At 42.6% G+C, this 19,818-nt stretch overlaps 1 protein-coding gene across 3 annotated transcripts in view; it reads right to left on the reverse strand.

The window, feature by feature from the left end:
- LOC126985699 (carbonic anhydrase-related protein 10-like) overlaps window positions 1–19,818 on the reverse strand; it is a 148,618-nt gene that overhangs the window by 85,235 nt on the left and 43,565 nt on the right. Inside the window, exons 2-5 of one of the 3 annotated variants that reach the window (XM_050840864.1) lie at window positions 17,225–17,960; window positions 16,286–16,759; window positions 6,979–7,172; window positions 5,101–5,298 (exon numbers count right to left, since the gene is read on the reverse strand). In XM_050840864.1, coding sequence (XP_050696821.1) covers window positions 5,101–5,298; window positions 6,979–7,172; window positions 16,286–16,358 — 465 coding nt within the window. In that variant the 5' untranslated portion in view covers window positions 16,359–16,759; window positions 17,225–17,960. Of the gene's footprint in view, window positions 1–5,100; window positions 5,299–6,978; window positions 7,173–16,285; window positions 17,961–19,818 lie in introns of all 3 variants that reach the window. The other 2 variants (XM_050840874.1, XM_050840855.1) reach the window with 2 other exon arrangements.

The following is a 19,818-nucleotide window of genomic DNA, read 5'->3' on the forward strand; positions in this document are numbered from 1 at the left end:
GAACAAAAAACAAACATTAATCGTATTGCGTCACGCTGAATCGAAATGGCTTATCTGCCGTTTTCATTCTGGCCCAACTCTTATCTATTTTTACGGTAGAATTTAACCCAAACCAACTGACCGACACACGCGCTATCCCCGGTGACATGAATCAGTTGTGTGTGTACAGGGGGGCGGAAATGTGCAGGTGTGTGTGTGTGTGTGTGTGTGTGTGTGTGTGTGTGTGTGTGTGTGTGTTAAAGAGCGATAGAAAAGGAAAGAAAGAATGGAGTGAAAATATCAGAGAGCAATCACACGAATATATGGAGAGAAAAATCGGAAATGATAAAAGAGAAGTGCGTATAAATTATCGAAAACAAACAAATGCCATAAATATAGCAGACCAATGATGAAGGAATAAGAGAAAGGAGAAAGAAAGAAAGGAAGAAGGGAGAAAACATCAGACAGAGAACAGACGAACAGAGAGAGCAAAACAATCTGAAAAAAATGGAAAACAAAACAAAAGCACTTTTATAAGTTATTGAAACCAAACAACTCCAGTCCACATAACGAATCGCTAATGAGTTAATTGAACCAAAGAAAAAGACCGGTACACATAGTAAAGAACAATAGAACGGGAATACGTCCAAACAATTAAACGAGACAAAAAAGGTAAAGAAAAACACACTGAAAACTCAAACACGAAGAAAACGGAGACTGAAGGAAACCGCGAGGGACAGGTAAACAGATGCATTATCGATATATTGGCCAGGTGAAAAAATGGCGAAATGAAGGAAGGTAAATCATTGGACGAACAAATGGTGGATCAATATGACCATAAATCCGTGTCTGAAAGTAATAACTGCGAAATGAGGAAGAAAATTGGAACCTTAGTACTTGTTTGGCGACGATAGTAGTAGTAGTAGTAGTAGTAGTAGTAGTGGTAGTAGTAGTAGCTCTTGTTGTTACTGTTGTTTGAATGTTGCTGTGGATTATGATGGTAAGAGAGAGAGAGAGAGAGATAACACAGGGAGGGAAGAAGACCCATCAAGATTCTCTGCCAGAAATGACTCGGCTTAAATGAAGATGAGAGAGAGAGAGAGAGAGAGAGAGAGAGAGAGAGAGAGAGTAAAGAGGGAATGAAAATGTTAATGCATGAAGAGGAGATAAAAAAAGTGTGTGTGTGTGTGTGTGTGTGTGTGTGTGTGTGTGTGTGTGCGTGTGTGTGTGTGTGCGTGTGTGTGTGTGTGTCCTGGCAAAATGTTTCTATCTTTCCATCACTCTTGAAGTTTTATACCACTTTTACGGTTTGTATATCCCCACCGCTCTCTCTCTCTCTCTCTCTCTCTCTCTCTCTCTCTCTCTCTCGCTCTCGTTCTCTTTCTCTTTCCTCACATTCCTCTTTTCCATCCTTCTAACTTTCCTTTTCGCATTTTCTTCTCTTCTTTCTTCTCTTCTCACGTTTTCTCTTTCTCCCTCGGCCGTTCTCTTTTCCTCTCCCCTCTTCGTTGACTCTCACTCTCCTACATTATTTTTTCCCATCCACTCTTCCCATTCTTCCGTCTCCTATTTTCTTTACGCGTTCTCTCGCCGTCCCTCCCTCTGAGTCATTTTATTTTTACATCTTATCTCTCATCTCCTTTTCTCTCTCCCCTCGTATTATCTCCCCTTCTTCGTTAGCCTCTGCACCTTCTCTTCATTCTCTCCCTCCCCTTGTTATTCTTTTACTCTTCCGCTTAATCCTTCCCCTCACTTAGCTCCTCGTCCTCTCTTTCTCTTTCTCATTCTCTCATTCTCATTCTCTCTCTCTCTCTCTCTCTCTCTCTCTCTCTCTTTAAATTTTAAGGTTGTACATAATATCTCGTATATGTTCAGTGTTGGAGCAAAAGGGAGGAAGCAGTAGCATTTTTAATCTATTTTAAATCCCACCCTTACCGACCTACATATATTTTAATATATTACATATGCGCAATCATACATAAGGGATGGACAGGCGGTGCTCTCTCTGTGTTCTGTCCTACCACTCTGGGCTAACTTTCTGTGGGTGTTTGTAGTGGCGGCGGACAGGCTCCACAATCTGGTTACCTTGCTACTGAATATTCTAAGGTGCTGGCTGGTCCCTGACCTCGGTATCGCCACCAGCTGTTGACTCGAGTCCTTTTCTCGTACTAGTGAACTCAGTGCGTGGTGCTGGGTGGAGGCTAGCCAGACGGAGCACTCAAAACTAGTTATTTGTGAAGGACTTTGTTGACTCAAACGTCCCTTAAGTTTAGGGGTGGTATGGGCATGTTCACCAGGCAGAAGAACATGAATTTCATCCACTGAGGAACCGAAACATCAAGTGGTTGTAGTTTGTGACAGGTTTAATGCCACAATGCTACTCCCTCGCCACTCTGTCCCTGATAATACTCTCTCGTTCAAAGGGTCTTGTGAAACGTCGATTCCACGTCTATATTTAGGAAAGTTTCTGTGCTGACGAGCATGTCGGCGCCTGTATTGAAGATATGTGTCCGCTTCCTGATGGTGTAAAGTAGCTGCCGTGTTGTGGGCCGCTGAGGGAACGAGACAAGCGAGGGTTATCCTGTTGACGAGGGATTTAGTTGCGAGTGAGTACCTTGGGAGCTCGGTAGAGGCGATGTACCGGTTGTTTCGTTCTCGGTCCGCTGGGGAGCTGCCTGGTGGGGTTGGGAGCACTGTGGTCTCTTGGACATTATTGTATGGACACCTGGAGGGGTAACATCGGCGCACCTTTGCCCTCTCTCTCTCTCGTGGGAAGAAAAAAATATATAGAAGCAATAGGAGAATGTTTTACGTGGCGCATTTTTCGTTTTTTTTTTTTTTCTTCTCTGTATAGTGATGGAGATTTTCACCCCTTGAATGTGTGTGTCAGATTGGCGATGTCTCTCTCCTTACAGGGATCAGAAAAGAGGAAAGGATGGGAGGAAGGGATGAGCATAGGTGGGAAAGGAGAGAAGGGAAAGGGGAAAGCGAAGGGAAAGGAGGCAAAGAAATGAGAAATTGTTAGGAAAGGAGAAGAAAAAGAAAGGGAAGGAACAAAAAATGAATCAAATAATAATCTTGGTCCATTATAATTGTAAAGAGATTGTTAATGCACTTGATGTGAAAGGGAAGTGACAGATAGAGAGACAGACAGAGAGACATAGACAGCCAGAAAGACATAGACGAAACTTACGATGTGGGAAAGACAATCTATCATAACACCGTAAAAACAGACAGGTACAGATGGACGAACATTAGACTTTGTACATGACCGACCAACTGACTGACAGAATGAGTGAACACCTGCCCGAAATCTATCCGGGAACGCCCTCTCTCTCCCTCTCTCTCTCTCCTCCCTATTCCATTGTCCTCGTCTTTGTTTCGCCACACAATGAGCTGGACGATAAATCATTCCCTGGCGCTGACGTTACCGAGAAAAACTTCGGTTCTTGCTTGGAAATAGTTAATGAGGCGAGCTTGATTACCTGCCCGCGTGCGATGAGGGAGCGAGGGCAGGTGTAGGAAGAATTGACTGTTTCGGGTTTTTATTTATCTTTTCGGTTTGACGTACGAGTAGTGAGTGGGAGGGTATTCGTAAATCTTCGGAGGCAACGTGTAGCTCATTTGCTCGATGTTGTATTGCGTATATCGGGAGTCTTGATTTAGCTTTACTTCTCCTAATCATTATATCATACTCCCATATTGCCTCTCTCAAAATCCATATCTCATAGTCTGTATTTTATTGTGTATTTCGGTATTTTTGAATAAGCATTACTTCTCATACTCATTATCTCATATTCTCATAATCTTTTTCTCATACTTTCATACTGTCTATCTCATTCTCTTTATCTCATTCTCTATTTTAGTGTGTATTTAATTGGTTTTCTTTAAGCATTACTTCTCTGAGCTCAAATACTGGTTTTATTTCGTCTTCTTTTCAAATGCATTCCTTAACCATTACTATTTTTGGTGTTATTAGCTTGTTTTATTTCTTCTCTTCAGGTGTTTTCCTTCCTGCCTTAATCTGTTTTCGCTGCCCCAAAAATATTCTCAGCAGTGTTTCATAGATTTATTGTAATCCCAGATTTTCCGTTTTCCTCATAATTTAAGATGCAGTAACAGGTAACTCTCGTACAACTGTCGCTTGTCCTCCGCCCCATGGGACCTTACCTGCAGCGCCGCACAGGTAGCCCGTCATTAGAGATATTCGTGTGCAGGTAAATTACGGCAAAGGTGTGGGTTCCTTGCCTCTCATGCAGGCAACTTCAAATAAAAGTGTCCGCGTCACTTTATTTTGCTCCTCCGTGCGAAAGACGAGGAGAAATTCGCGATGCAAAAGAAAATAAAAAGTATCCTTTGATTTTCGCCCCAAAGGAAGAAGGGCATCATTATCTAGCTCTCAGCACAGCACTTTGCTCTAAAATATCTGGAAACGTGCGAAAATATGTAACTTTGCCCGCACGATAAATGTTCCGAGTTGAAATGAGGATAGGCATAAAAATTTAACATAACGAAAATGCGGTTAAAGCCAAAACAAAGCGACCCCTTACGTATAGCTTCGAAATATTGGTGCAAGAAAACCATTGAAACTAAAAAGAATCCGTGAAAAAAACGTTCCCCTCCCTCAGATTAATACTTCAAAAGAGAAAAGGAAAAGCCCACAAAGACACTGAATAAAATACTAAACCGCCACCCGTCATATCAATACTTCAAAGGATATTGGAGAACCGTCGAAGACCTTGGAATTTAATACTTGGAAAAAACTGGAAAATAAAAATAAAATAAATCCGTCAGTCGTCATAAAAAGAAAGCGAAGAAGTCTCAAAGAAATTAAAATGACAAAATGATCCTCTAGAAATTAATACCAAAATAAAAGAAAAAAAATAAATAAAACGAATAAATATAACTAAAAATCGTCACCCGTCACATCTAAACTTCAAAAGAAAACGAAAAAAGAAGAACCCTCAAAGAAGAAAAAAAAAAAAAAAAGATTGAAAAGAAAAAGAAAAGAAAATACTACATGAAAATTAAAATCGTTGCCCGTCACATCAAACCTTCAACAGAAAACGAAGTACGAAGAATCCTCAAAGATCTCCCTCACTCCCTCGCGACGTCACTCACCTCGGCCGGGAACATTTGGCCCTGGATGCTGTGCTCCGAGCCGACCGTGTGCGTGGAGCGGGCCGCGTTAGACCACCTGAGGACGGCGTGCGCGAGCGTGTGGGCGTAGTGCAGGGGCCCGTCACTCACCTGCCACGCCTTGCCCGCGCCCACGGACCACCGCAGACCAAAGCCCGTGTTTGTGAGCGTCCCGTCGACCTGCGCGTGGAGAGACTGTGTTTTATTGTGTGTGTGTGTGTTTGTGGGTGTTCGTTTGGAGGACATGAATAGATAGACAGATAGACTGATAGATAGATGTAGGTATAGAGGTTGATAGTTTAGTTTTTAATTAAGTAAATAGGAACGAATATAGGTACATATATACACATTCATACATGCATACATACTTACAGACAGTCAGACAGACAAAAGTAGATAGAATAAGAGAGAAATAGATAGATATATACAGACGGACAGACGGATAGATAACCTGATATACAAATAAAGAGAGTAAAGGCGAGAGAGAGAGAGACTACGTTGTTCATGGACGAGTAAAGCGGACAAGAGTGAGCGGGGTTTTTTTCTCCCTCTCTTCCTTTTTTTTCTCTTTTTCTTTTAGTTGTCAAACATACCGAGAGGGAAAGAAAGAAAGAACACGACACACACACACACACACACACACACACACACACACACACACACACACACACACACACACACACACACACACACACACACACACACGGATAAACACATCCTTCCCCCTTTGCACCTCATCGTTCTTTTCAACAGATTACGAGGAAACCTGCACTCTATTTTTTCCTTTATTTTCTACATCTCCTTTTTATTTTACCTTTCATTCATTCGTTTCCTGAGTTCACTTATGGCCTTCTCTCTCTCCCTCCTTCCCACCTTCCCACCTTCCCTCCTCTTCCCCATCCTCCCCATTCCCCTCCTTTGCATTCATCCCGGCAGCATAGCATTCAGTCATTCTTCCATTCGTTCTTTCGTCCTCCTAAATCATTTGTCGACCCATTCAATTAAAAAAAGAAAGCCCGGACAAAGGGAACTGCAATTAACTAAGCTGCAATTAAGAACTGTGGTGCATGACTTGGGTAGACGGTTAGAGAGAGAGAGAGAGAGAGAGAGAGAGAGAGAGAGAGAGAGAGAGAGATGGAGAGGGGGAGAAGGAAAGGAGGGAAATGTATAAAGAAAGGCATAAAATAAGAGAGAAATTAAGTAGACAAAGACGGTTAACAAACATTTGGTCATTCAATCACAAACACAAATGACACACAAAGAAAACAATATGTACACAACAGACAAACAAAGAGGTAAACACTCACGCAATACACCCCACGAAACACACACTTAAAATACTAAACAAACAAACAAACAAACCCTGTATCAACAACATCTCAGAACACACTCACAGACACTCACAAAAACACACACAAAAACGTAAAAATATAAAATATCAAGAAAAAAACTAAAAAGTAACACAAATCCAAATAATTTAAGCTCACCTGTAATTCACTTTGCCACTTTACATTATTAGGTTATTAAACTCTTCCTTAACCCTTTGTCTCGCACCTAGTACACCCCTTTTAACAACAATAAAGATTAAACAGGAAAGAAAAGCACTTCAACACACATGTAATCATAAGTTCACCTGAACTCAACAGACATGTAATCAAAAGGCTCAACTGTAATACACCATCCAACATTAACTCTAAAGACACACCAAGACCCTTACTAAACCCATTACTTCACACTTAGTACACCTCAAACACGAAAGAAAACCTAAACACACATAACCATAAGTTCACCTGTAATACACCTTCCAAAGTACCTTATTATGACGCACCAAGACCCCTCCTAACCTCATCCATCATTTACCTTATGGGAGGAGAGACTCAGGTGAGGGAGGGTGTGATCGAACACAATAGACGAGGTGGCCAGGTCGACAGGTGACTGCCTGCGCCCGTCGCTACACAACCGCCACCTTCTGTTGATGATACCCCAGAACCCGGGGCCTGAGATCCCATCGTAGCTCCACCAGGAAGACCAGTCGAACGTGGTCTTCTCCTCGTCTGGGGTAGAGGTAAAGAAATACGTTAGGTTAGATTAGGTTAGGTTAGTGTAGTTTAGTGTGGTGGAGAAAAATGAAAGGTTAGGCTCGGTTAAGATAGTGTGGTCGAGAGAGACGAGAGAAAGGTTGTGATGTGATGAGGTTAGGTTTTGTGAGGATAGTGCAGTGAAGAAAGACGAGAGAAAGAGTGGTGAGGTTAAAGGTTAGGTTATAGTAGTGTGGTGGAGAAGGACGAAAGAAAGGTTGGTGAGGTTAAAGGTTAGGTTACAGAAGTGTGGTGGAAAAAACAAAAGAAAGCCTATGTGAGGTTAGGTTATTTTAGATAAAGACGAGAGAAAGGTTGGCTTCGGTGTGTAGTGGAGAAACTTTAGTCATTTATAGATGAAATTGGTGTAGAAGAGATTAAGGTGAGGTTCTGGTGTGGTGGAGGAAGAGTAGAAATTGGTTGTAGAAGAGAGAAAGGTTACGTACGATTTGTGATAGAGGTGGATTAGTTAGTTTTAGATTGTGCTGGAGAAAAGATAAAATGACAGCACTGATAAACAAATATAAGCCGTTAGTTTGAGAGAAAAATAAAACAGAGAAAAGGAAGCAGGGTAATATTGATTCTAATAATAATAAATTTAAGCTTATAGTTCACAGAGAAAAGAAAAAGGGTAATAGTGATGGTGGAAAAATAGTGTTAGGTTTGTTTCGGATTGGATGAAAGGTGATAGTGGTGTGGCTGAGTCCCTTTTAACTTTATTTGTGTTGGTGTGCCGCTGGAAAAGGGTTGTTTGCTATGGCATATGGTTTCGAGGGGACGAGAGTGATGGTGAAGTGAAAAAGAGAACTTGATAGGTTTTGCAAAAGGGTTAACTGACAAAAAAAAATGCGAAATGTGAATCCTGAATAGAAAAAAGAACTGCACTATTGTTATGTAAGATGAAGTGCTTTATAGCCAGACGTGAAGCAAATAATAATGATTGCTATGGTAGTGTTAGTGGCATTTGGTGATGGTGAAGCGAGGAACATAACTTTATTGGCATTATGAACATTAAATTAGCCGGACGAGATGAAGCGTGAGTCTTAGATAGAAAAAAGACTTCATTTTGACTGTATTAGAAGAAGTGCTTTATAGTAACACCTAATGAGAGTAACAGTGATAGCTCTGGTCGTGTTAGTGGCGGTGGATTCATAGTAAAAGAAATAGGAGGAAGTCAGTGAATGGAAAAGGTTAAAAAATGACAGGTGAGCGTAGAGCAACACCTGGACGACCTAGTGATATTGGGAAAAGGTCAGGACTTGATTAAGGTATTCCCGATTCAGGATGGAGGTGACAGAGAAGTAGTAGTAGAAGTAGCAGTAGTAGTAGTAGTAGTAGCGGTAGTTGTAGTAAATTCAACAGCAGTAGGTTAAATAAGAGTGGCTAAAACGAGAAAGAAAAACAATAAGCACAATCAAGAGAACCAGAGCAAGGGTTATAGGTGTTCCGAGAAGGGAGGAGGAGGAGGGTTGAATAGCTTATAGTAGAGAGAATGATACCGGCGGCGAGGGTGGAGCAGGCGAGGGAGAGAGATGAGGAGAAAGGCCACACGCATTCCAAATTAGATATAGAGTTAAAGTCGGTCGTTGCTCGTGGCTAGTGTTAAGGGTAGACTGTTTTAGAAGGAAGCAGAGGGAGAGATCGTAACATAGGTCAATCATAAAGAGTTAGGAGTAAAATATAAGGACGTGAAGCAAAATAATTAGAAAAAAAAGAGGATGGAAATAATGAGCATCAAGAGAAATAATCAGAAAAAAGAGCAAGGAGATAATAGACAGATATGAAGCAAAATGATCAGAAAAAAATGATGCAGGAAAAATTGAACAAGAAATAAAGAGGGAGGGAAATAATAGACAATAATAGAGCAAAATTAATAGAAAAAAGAAGGAATTGACAGACAAGAAACAAAATAAACCGAAAAATAAGACGAAGCAAATAATAGACGACATTCAGGCTTAAGAAAAAGTAGATAAACACAAAAACGAGAGGAGAAAAATCGAGTATATAAAAACCAGGACTAAAGAATGAAAAGCGTCCTCGAGTCTCTTCATCGCGTATTCAGCTGTTTACACAAGGAATCAAGACACAAACAAACACAAAAGGCTTCCCATGGCTCGTATGCACACAGTTCTTTCTCCTCCTCGTCCTCTGCCTCGCCCTCCTCCTCTGCATCTCCTCCCCCTCTCCTCCTTCTCTTCTACGTCTCTCTCCTCCCCTTCTTCTCCTCCTCTGCACTCCTCCTCCTCTGCATCTCCTCCTCTACGCCTCTCTCCTCTCCTCCTCCTCCCCTCTTCCTCCTCCTCCTCCTCCTCCTCCTCTTTCCAGCGGTGCCCGAGGCGTAGCTTACAAATGTATTCCACAGGTACAGGACAGAATTACGAATCTTAACCTGCTGGAAATAGGTTACAGTTTACTCGGCAAACTCCGCGTCCACCTCCATCTTCTTTTATTTTGTTTATCTCCTTGTGTAAACCTCCTTGATTCTCTGAAGTGGAGGAGGAGGAGGAGGAGAAGGAGGAGAAGGAGAGCGGGTGTGAGGGAGGAGTAAGGAAGGGTCGCTACGTAGAGGAAGGGAGAGAAGGGGAATGAAAAGGTGAAAAGGAGGAAGAAATGGATGATGGAATAGGGGAAAAGGGAGAAGAGAGACACAGAGAGACAGAGAGGAGTAACTAAAGAGAGGAGGGAACCACAGGAAGAAAGAGGAGATGAAGGGAGAGAGAAGAGAGACTCAGAGGCACAGAGAGAGACAGAGGAATAACCAAAGAGAGAAAGGAACCACAAGAAGGAAGGGAGATGAAAGGGGAAAGCCAGAGAGAGAGAGAGAGAAAGGGAGCGAGGCAAGTAAAGATAACAAGGAAGGAAGGAAGGAAGAAACGCTGGAGAGGCGAAGAAGGAGGAGGAGGGGGAGAAAGGGGACAGGAGGAGAGAGAGAGGGAGAGACAAGAGCATGCCCTTAATTAAGCAACCACACGCCTCCCTCCACACTATAACAACACGGGAGGGAAACCTAACTTAAAAATGCACCGCCATTACCGCTCGAGGCCGAGGAAGATAGAGGCTAAAAAGAGTGTAGGAAAATGACAAAGAAAGCCACGCTGAGATTCTCCCTCTTTCATCATTGGGTGACGGTCGCAGTGACGTCATTAGAAGCATTTGTGTCCTCCGTTTTGATTGGTCGAGGGAGGTTCTGATGCCACTGATCTCTCGTTTGTTATTGGCTAAGGTGCAATAGGATACCTGGGGGTCGTAAATTTACCTGTAATCTTCTAGGTTGTGATTTATGAGTGTGTTATGAAGGGGAGCGGCCGCGGGCACACACACACACACACACACACACACACACACACACACACACACACACACACACACACGTACATGAAATACACTCTGCTATATTGTTTAGCTTGTATATGTTGCACTGTAGCAAAAGAAAACAGCAACACATGAATATTCAATGTGTGTGTGTGTGTGTGTGTGTGTGTGTGTGTGTGTGTGTGAAGATGCACAAGACTTTTAATACGTAAATGAAAATTTCAGGAAGGGGAAAAAAATGAAAGTAAGGGGGAAGGGAGGAAGGGAGAGATGGAGGAGAGGGAAAGATGAGAGGAAACAGCTGGGGAAATGAGGGAAGGAAAGAGGAGGAAAATATTAGAGAGAAAAAAGGAGGAGGAGGAGAAGGAAGGACGGAGAGAAGATGCGAATATAACGAGAGAGAGAGAGAGAGAGAGAGAGAGAGAGAGAGAGAGAGAGAGAGAGAGAGAGAGAGAGAGAGAGAGAGAGAGAGAGAGAGAGAGAACTGATAACAACCCCCAGGAGAACTGTTCCTCTCACCTGACTACCAATTATCTTTGTTAATAGCTTTGAAACCAATTGAGGGAGAGTAGAAATGAGGGAGGGAAGGAGGGAGGGAAAGGAAGTAGATATACGTGACGTAGGAGGAGCGAAGGAAGGAAGATAAGGGAGAGAGAGAAAGAAGAAAGAGTGAGGGAAAGGAAGGAAATGCATAGGAAAAGTAAGAAGTGGAGGAGGAAGAAGAGACAGAAGAGGAGAGAAGAAGAGGGAAAATGAGGGACAGGAAGGAGATACATAGAAGAGGGAAAAAGTGAAGGAAGGATATATAGGAGAGAAAAAAAAGAAGGAAAAGTGAATGACAAGAAGATACAAGGGAAAACGAAGAAATGGAAGAGGGACACACGAGAGAGAGAGAGAGAGAGAGAGAGAGAGAGAACCTATATGAGTTTGGGATGGAGTGGCGGAAGAATAGACGGGAGAGAAAGGAAGGCGGAGGAGGGAGGTATGGAGGGAGGGAGAGAAGGATTATCGGGTTATTGGAGAAGTGATGATGAATGATGAGTATTGTGGAGAAACCTTGCCATCAGTACTTCGTTAGGCAATCCATTAGTTTATTTTTTGCTTATTTCTTGTATCTATAGAAAGGAATGAAATGGGGAAGGAATGTATGAGGGAGGAAGATGGAAAGAAAAAGGGTCAAAGTGGAATAGAGGATTGAGGGAAAAACGAGTATATGAGGAAGGAAAATGGAAGAAAAAGGAGATCACAGGAAAATGGATGATGGAGTGAATAGGGTTTGAATGAGTAGAGTGGAATCAGATAGCGAAGAAGATTAAGAAAAAGAGAATTTAATGATCGAAGTGACTTTCCTCAACTCTTCATCTATTTATTTACTGCAATCTAAACAGCCAATGATTTTTATTCTCTTCTTCATTTTCCAGTTTCCCAGATTAATATTTTTGTTTTGTTTTAATGCATTCTCACTTATTTATATTTTACACCGCTTCTCTCTCTCTGTCTATCTATCCATCTATCTATTTTCTGCACACACACACACACACACACACACACACACACACACACACACACACACACACACACACACACACGCAGACACGCACACGCGCACCAACATTTTTCAATTGATTTGCAGAATAAAACTGAGCGAGCGAGCGAGAGAGAGAGAGAGAGAGAGAGAGAGAGAGAGAGAGGAGCCCCGTGACCTGCTAATGTGCCGGTAGTGAAACACATTATCTAGCAAATTACAGGCGTTCCATAAAGTGTCGCATCCCCCAGGTGATCTCCCTACCTTACCTCACCTGGCCACGCCCATCATAAATTACACAGGTACACACACACACACACACACACACACACACACCTTACCTCCCCACCCCACACACCTTTCCACACACACCCACCTTCCCGCACACATTCACCTTTCCCTCACACACACACATCTTACCTTCCTTTCCTTCTCCCCCCCCACATACACCTTCCTTTTCCCCCTTCCACCCACACGCATACACATACCCACCCCACACACACTTTCTCCTCACAGACATATCATCTATTCCTTTTCTTACCCCATAACAGACACCTTCTCTTCCCCCTCCCCTCCCCACACACACATACACATACATCCCCCCCCCCAATTACACACACATACATCCCTCCCCTCCTCCCTTCCCACGCCTAATCTCTGCCCGCAGGCCCAAGTGAGACTCAGGAAGGGGATTAATTTAGAAAGCCTCCGAGTTCAAGCCATTTCCTCCGTGCCCGTCCGTGTGCTAGGCCGACGCGCGTGGCTGTGTGTGAGTTGTTCCCTCTCTCTCACTCTCTCTCTCTCTCTCTCTCTCTCTCTCTCTCTCTCTCTCTCTCTCTCTCTCTCTCTCTCTCTCTCGTGCTCTCTCTCTCTTTCCCTCACTCCTCCTAAGAGCAAAAGTTTTCTCCTTACATCCAGCATCTTCTCCCTTCCCGCCTCCCTCCCCTCCCTCCTCTCCCTTTCCTTCCTTCCTCCCGTTCTTTTCTTTCGTCCTATTCTTTTCTTTGGGAACTTGGAATTGAAGTTAAGTTGAAGGAAATGCAGCGCTTTCTCTGTATCTTCTTCCTTCTCTTCCTCTTTCTCTTATTCTCTCTCTTTTACTCTCTTTCTCTGCATGCTTTCCTTCCTTTTCTTTCTCCCTAAGTGCATCTCCCCTCCTCTTCCTCCGTTCTGTGTATCTTTTTCCTCCCTCCCTTTCTCCCCCTCCCTCTGTTTCTTCTTTCTCTCCTCCTCCTTCCTATTCTCTCCCTTCGTCCCTCTATTTTCTCTCCCCATTAATGTTCCTCTTCCTCATTATCCTGTCTGTGTACCTTCTCCCTCCCTTCCTTTCATCTCTCTTTCTCTCCTTCCCTCTCTTTTATCTCCCCCTCCCTCCTCCTATCTCCTCCGAGTCGTAATGTCTCCTCACACTTTTTTCTCCTCGGCGCTCCTTACTAACTTTTTTTTACCGGCTCTAATAAGTCTCAGCAGGTTCTCTTCTCCTTAATTCTCTTCCAAATCCCTCCTGATCCTCTCTCTTGCATTCCTTTTCCCTCTCTCACTTCCTCACTCTCTCGCTCTCATAAATGCTGCTACGTGCTGTTCTGTCTTTAATATGAGCATAGTTTTGACAATTGTTCGTAACTGTGAAGTCATTATTAGTTTCGTTTTTTTCACCTTTTTGTAGAGTTTGCGATTCTTTACACAAGCGATTCGCAATAAGTGTGGCAGCTGACAGTGATGTGTGTTCACGATCGAAGAGGCTTTCATTTGAATTTGTAAGCATTTTGCTGGACTCGTGGGGCGAATTAATATTATAACGTTTTTTATTTGTCATGTGAATTTGAAATATTCGGTTCATTGTAAAACTTTTAAAACTTTTTTTAGGCATTTTTAATTTGCCGTAGTCATTCTCATTATCATCATTATCATCATAGTCATCATTATCGTTAACTTTTACTTTACTACAACTACTACTACTATTACTACTACTACTACTACTACGACTACTACTACTACTACTACTACTACACATTATAATATTAATTGCTAATTGCCACTAATGCGATCTGTATCATTAACAAACAACTATTACTAACTGTTGCTAACTATCACAAACTACTACAAACTTATCTTGATGTGGTAGACTTGTTTCCAAACTCGGAGAATCAGGAGGAATACCTAATTTACGACCCTTCCCGCGCACACACACACACACACACACACACACACACACACACACACACACACGCATACGCACACCTGCTGCACACCTGGGATGCAGCACAAACACACCTGGACACCTGGATCTCGCATGACTCAGCCAACTTAATCTTGCACGCCGGACGAAGGTTTAAGGATTGAGGGCGAGGCTTAGGAGAGGGAGGAAGCGAGGGACGACGAGCAGTTTTGAAATTTTGAAGAAAACTGCCGCGTGAAGGGAAGCTGTTTGGTCCTCAGTGCCGGGACTAGGGAGATTAAGACGGACAGGGCTTCTCAAATGCTGGGTTTAGATAGGATTTGACAGCTTGTGTTATTGAGGGTCTGGGAGGCTGTTTCGTACGTCTTTTTGCCTTTGTGAATACTTGTTATTTTCAGTAAAGGAAGCAGTTCAAAGGCAAAAGAAATAATTGAGAAAAAAAAGTTCGCTAAGCACTACCATTATACAAGAGAGTATAAATGAGTGAATGTCTCAGTATTACATTAGTTTGGTTTTTAATACACGTAACTGTCGTAGGAGGAAATATGGAAAGGAATAGAGAGTTAAATATGCTTGTAATTCATGTTATAATTGCCTCACGCCTACAAACTATTACTAACTGCAACAAACTTCTCTTTACGCCATCAATAACACACAACAAATAAATCGCGTTATAATATAAATCACCCGATCACCGTTACGTATTAGCTGGATGAGCATTAAATAAACACACATACATCATTCATTACCATTTTCATATGAGTCATCGCTGTCACGGAGAGCATCGCGCTTATAAAATAAACATGACGCTTGTGTGACATAAAAGCAACACACAATGCCGATCCGCTCAAACAACACCAGCCGACCGATCCGCTAAACATTCACAGCGGCGCACTCGGGCAAAAAAAGGAGGATAAAAATAATCTACGAAGCCCAAAAGTATGAAAAATCAACTGTAAAAAAAAAGAACAATTGGCCGTGGAATTAAAGGGTTATGATACAAAAATCTTAAAAAATCCGCTGAACGGGGCATCTATGAAAGAAAGAGAAGGAAAAAATAAAGTGGGGAGCCTAAAAAAAAAAAAATCAACTTTAAAGCCAAAGGAAGGGAAAGTAGACTGAAATAAAAGGCAAAATAGGTTATGAAACAAAATCTGCAAACATCTCTCTTAATAAATCAGCTTCCTCGAGGTTGGGCGTTCTGTATCGTCTCCGCCAGTTATTTTCCCCCGCACAGATGCTTTCTATTTATAGGGGCTTTGTCCGCCTTCGTATGGAGTATGCATTTCACGTGTGAGGGTGCTCCACTCACACAGCTCTCCTGGACAGAGTAGAATCTTCGGCTCTTTATCCCATCACCTCTCCTCCTCTTATTGATAGTCTTCTACCTCTTAAACTCCACCGCCATGTTGAATTTCTTTCTACCGTCTATCGATATTTTCATGCTAACTGCTCTTCTGAACTTGCTAACTGCATACCTCCTCCCCTCCCGCGGCCCCGCTGCACACGAATTTCTACTCATGCTCATCCCTATACTGTCCCCTTATGCAAGAGTTAACCAGCATCTCCATTCTTTCATCCCCTTCACTGGTAAACTCTGGAACAGCCTTCCTTCGTCTGTATGTTCTCCTGCCTATGACTTGACTTCTTTCAAGAAGACACCTCTCCACCCGAAATTGACCTCACTTTTGGCTACTCTTTACTGTTATCTATTATGGGAGCGGCGAGTAGCGGGCTTTTTTTTTTTACACTTTTTGTTGCCCTTGAGCCGTGTCTGATGTAAAAAAAAAAATAATAAATGAAAGGATAATCATTTGTAGTCCCGTTTTTTAATTTTTTTTACAGTAAAGGAGGCAGCTCAAGTTCCCCTCCCCCCCACAAAAAAAAAACGTTCATATTTGCACAAGAATAAAAAAAAAGAACGTTAAAATACACAAATGCTAAACTAGATAGACAACAAAGGTTAGAATTTGGCAAGTCGTGTAAAAATCATGTATGAAAACAACTTTTTGGTTGCGTGTATTTGTACAGGGATTAAGAAGAAAAAAAAGTTAAAAACACAGAAATACAAACCTGGATCTGGGTCAGCCGAGGTCAGGGTCAGGCAGGTCACCAAGAGCACCGTGACCTTACGATGTGGCACCATGACGTCAGCACCACCACCACCACCACCGCTACCTACGACCCCCACCACCACCCCCGCCTCCTCCTCCCCCACCTCGCCCTCAGACACCTCCCCCTCGTCCCCGCCATCCCTCAAGTGTCACTCTGCAGTTTGTTGTTTCGTTCCACATTCGAAGACGATGAAGCGTGTTTCGGTTTGAGTGTCTCCAGTTTCGTTTCTTTGTTCTTTGTTCTTGTGGTTAGTTAGTTTCTACAAGCACTCGTTCTTGTTTTTTTTTTGCTGCTTTTCGTTCGTTTTATTATTTGTTTATTGTTTTATCTATTCATTTTATGGAGGGGATGTTGGTTTTTGAGTCTGTGTTTCCTGTTTCGTTTCAAGGCAGTGTAGTTTCATCTGTGATTTCGAGGATTAAATCTGCATCACTGGCAACGAACGGGATGATATTTGTTATTAAAATCCATATATACGGATGTTATTTTTCCCCCGCCGCTTTGATGTGTTACAATAATATGTAATCTAAACGTGCTGAGCCATTTGACCCGCCCCCGCGTCCCTTTGTTTGCCTTTTGTGCACGCTGTAATTAAATTGTCATGAACCAATCGCTTTATATTCATTTTACTTCTTTGTGGCAAATGATACCGAATAATGGCTGTAACACGATCACACGGTAGCACATCGAACGCATAATATTGTTCACGTAGTTATTTCCGCCGGTGAATTTGATTAGGATACACATTCACATAAACACCAGAGTTCAGCGGCAACACTCAAAACACGATTTAAAAACACTTCAGTCGCATGTGTTTCGAGTTTAATGAGATTTCGCTGTAATTGGTAAACAGCGCGAGGGAGGAACAGCCACCCCAAAAATTTTCTGAAAACTTACGCAAACGGAGAAGCAGGAGGAGGAGAAGGAGGAGGAGGAAGGAGCAGGAGTGGCAGCAGAGGCGGAGGCAGACGGCGTGATCACAGTTTAATGTATTTGACTTCGCATTAGACTCAGCGCCGGCGATTTTTCTTTTTGGCACATCGCACTTTCCGTCTACGTGGCGCGGTTCTCTTTCTCCTCACTCACGCTTTTTTCCTACATCCGAGTCTTGCCAGCCGAAGGGAATCCTCTCTTTTTCCTCCTCGCTTCCTATCCGTTACCCTTTATTACCCGCTGTTGCCCTCTGTTAGCTTCTCCTCCGCTTCCTCCTCCTCCTCCCCCTCCTTCTCCTCTTCGTCGTCGTCACTGTCCAAGAAGCGATGCGTCGTTGAGGGTTTTGCGTTCAACTTTTGCTCGATTCGGTGAGACGTGAAATAAGTTTTGGGTGAATATTTACGGCTGACGTTTTGAAGACAGCTGCGGGAGACTGACTTTCGTAGCGGTGTGTGTGTGTGTGTGTGTGTGTGTGTGTGTGTGCGTGTGCGTGTGTGTGTGCGAGCGCGCCGAGGTGGCCAGGTGAATGAATAAGAAACGAGTTCGTGTGTTTTTTGCTTGTCAGTTTTTCTTTTTCAGCTTATTCTTTATCCTTTTTTCTTTTTCTTTTGTTCCTCTCCTTTTGCGTCAGTGTGCCGGGCCGGTCAAGGTTGTGTGTCCGCGATGAGCACCTGGGGAGCCGTTCACACCGTTGTCACACCTGTTGGGGGAGAGAGAGAGACAGGTGTTTCATCATTTAATTTCGTGTGGGCGACAAGTAAGAGTAGATTATTGGGGTGGAGCAAGAGTCTTAACTAAGATACAGTGGATTGCTATTATTAGTTCGCTTTCTGTGGTATTATTGGTGAAGTTATTGGTGTTTTTTCTATAAAAACGTTTTCTGAGTTCAAAGAAAAGTGAGTAGTACTCTCCCTGAGCACACGACACCACGTGAAAGAAAACTACAAAGAAAGCTAAGTCTAAAATGACGGGAAAATCGATAAGGAGTCTAAGAACAGTATTGTAAGGAATTTTTACATCAAAGTAGGCAGCTCTAAGGCGATATAAAAAAAAATAGATGCCAAAAAAAGGCCGCCATGCGCTGCCCCTGTGAAGAAAAGAGGAGAGAAATGAAGAGAAGGGAAGAGGAGGAGAAGAGAACCAAATTTATTCTTGGAGGTATCGGTAGAAAAAAAGTAAGAAGAAAACACAGCATACATACTTCATATATTTATCTTTTATATATATTTTGAGCTATTTCTTATGGATGATTTGAGTAACTTTGAAACCGCAATGATGAACAGACAGAGTAGGACAGAATAGCAATGATAACTTTATAAAAAACTCTGTGATACCAAATAGTCTTGTAGTTAATAGTTTCGTTGGATAAGTTAACCGCAGTGATGGACAAACAGTAGGAAAGAATAGCAATAAAACTTTATAGAAAACTCTGTGATACCAAATGGTCTTGTAGTTTATAGTTTCATTGGATAAGTTAAAATCAAGATGAAATAGACTGTTAAAGCAATACTGTAGCACATAATGGTAAAACGTCGTCTCGTGAGCCTAATATTCAATCTACGTCCTCCCTTCCCTGCAGGTAATTCACAGCTGATACGCGGAACGGCGAGAGGGGAGCCGTAATGCTAATAAAGGAAAATGGGAACACGTAAACTATAAACCTCTCCGGCCACTCAATCACTGTTCTCTACCTGCCCCTCGTGACCTGGGCCCCGGGACAGGTATACAAATGGCAGGTTCCCGAGCTGACACCTGTAATTACTTGTCCTGGTGAGTTATCTCTTCCCCTTACACTCCCCTCGGCTCCTCGGTCTAACGTCCTTCCTCGACTTCATCTTCACTAACCTCAACCGGGTCTCTTCCGTCCCTTCCCTTAATCCATGCCTATTTGTTTCTCTCTCTCTCTCTCTCTCTCTCTCTCTCTCTCTCTCTCTCTCTCTCTCTCTCTCTCTCTCTCTCTCTCTCTCTCTCTCTCTCTCTCTCTCTCTCTCTCTCTCTTTAGCTCTACGTCTTGCTCTTGCTCTCTCTGTCTCTCTCTCTCATCATTTTCTCTTTCGCCTTCTACCTCCCGTTTCGCTTTTCAGTGTGTGTGTCTGAGTAATATTTTTCTTTTTCCTTTTTTCTTATCGTCTGGATGCCATTTTGATCTCGTCTGTCATTTATCTTTCCAATATTTTCTTTCGCGTCTTTGATATTTTTGCTTCACTCAAATTTATCCTCCTCTTCTGTCGTGTCTCCCTCTCCTTCGGTTTCTTAATTTTTTGTTCCCTTGCCTCAGTCTCATCTCTCTTGCCTCGCTCATTTCCATAACACACACACACACAGGCACACACATCCCCCCCCCCCCCGCCCACACACACACACAGATGCAAGCTCATAGAAAATACATGCATAAATACACTTATACATACAAAAAAAAATCACATACGTTTTGAGGATGAGGACAGGAAAAAGAATACAATCTCAAGAATCATAATGAGATGGGGTACTTAATTATGTAAACGACACATTACAGATTAGGAGAGAGAATATTCGTTGTAGTTGAGGTACTTTTCATT

Source organism: Eriocheir sinensis, chromosome 5, assembly GCF_024679095.1.
Source record: "Eriocheir sinensis breed Jianghai 21 chromosome 5, ASM2467909v1, whole genome shotgun sequence".
Taxonomy (NCBI): Eukaryota; Metazoa; Arthropoda; class Malacostraca; order Decapoda; family Varunidae; genus Eriocheir; species Eriocheir sinensis.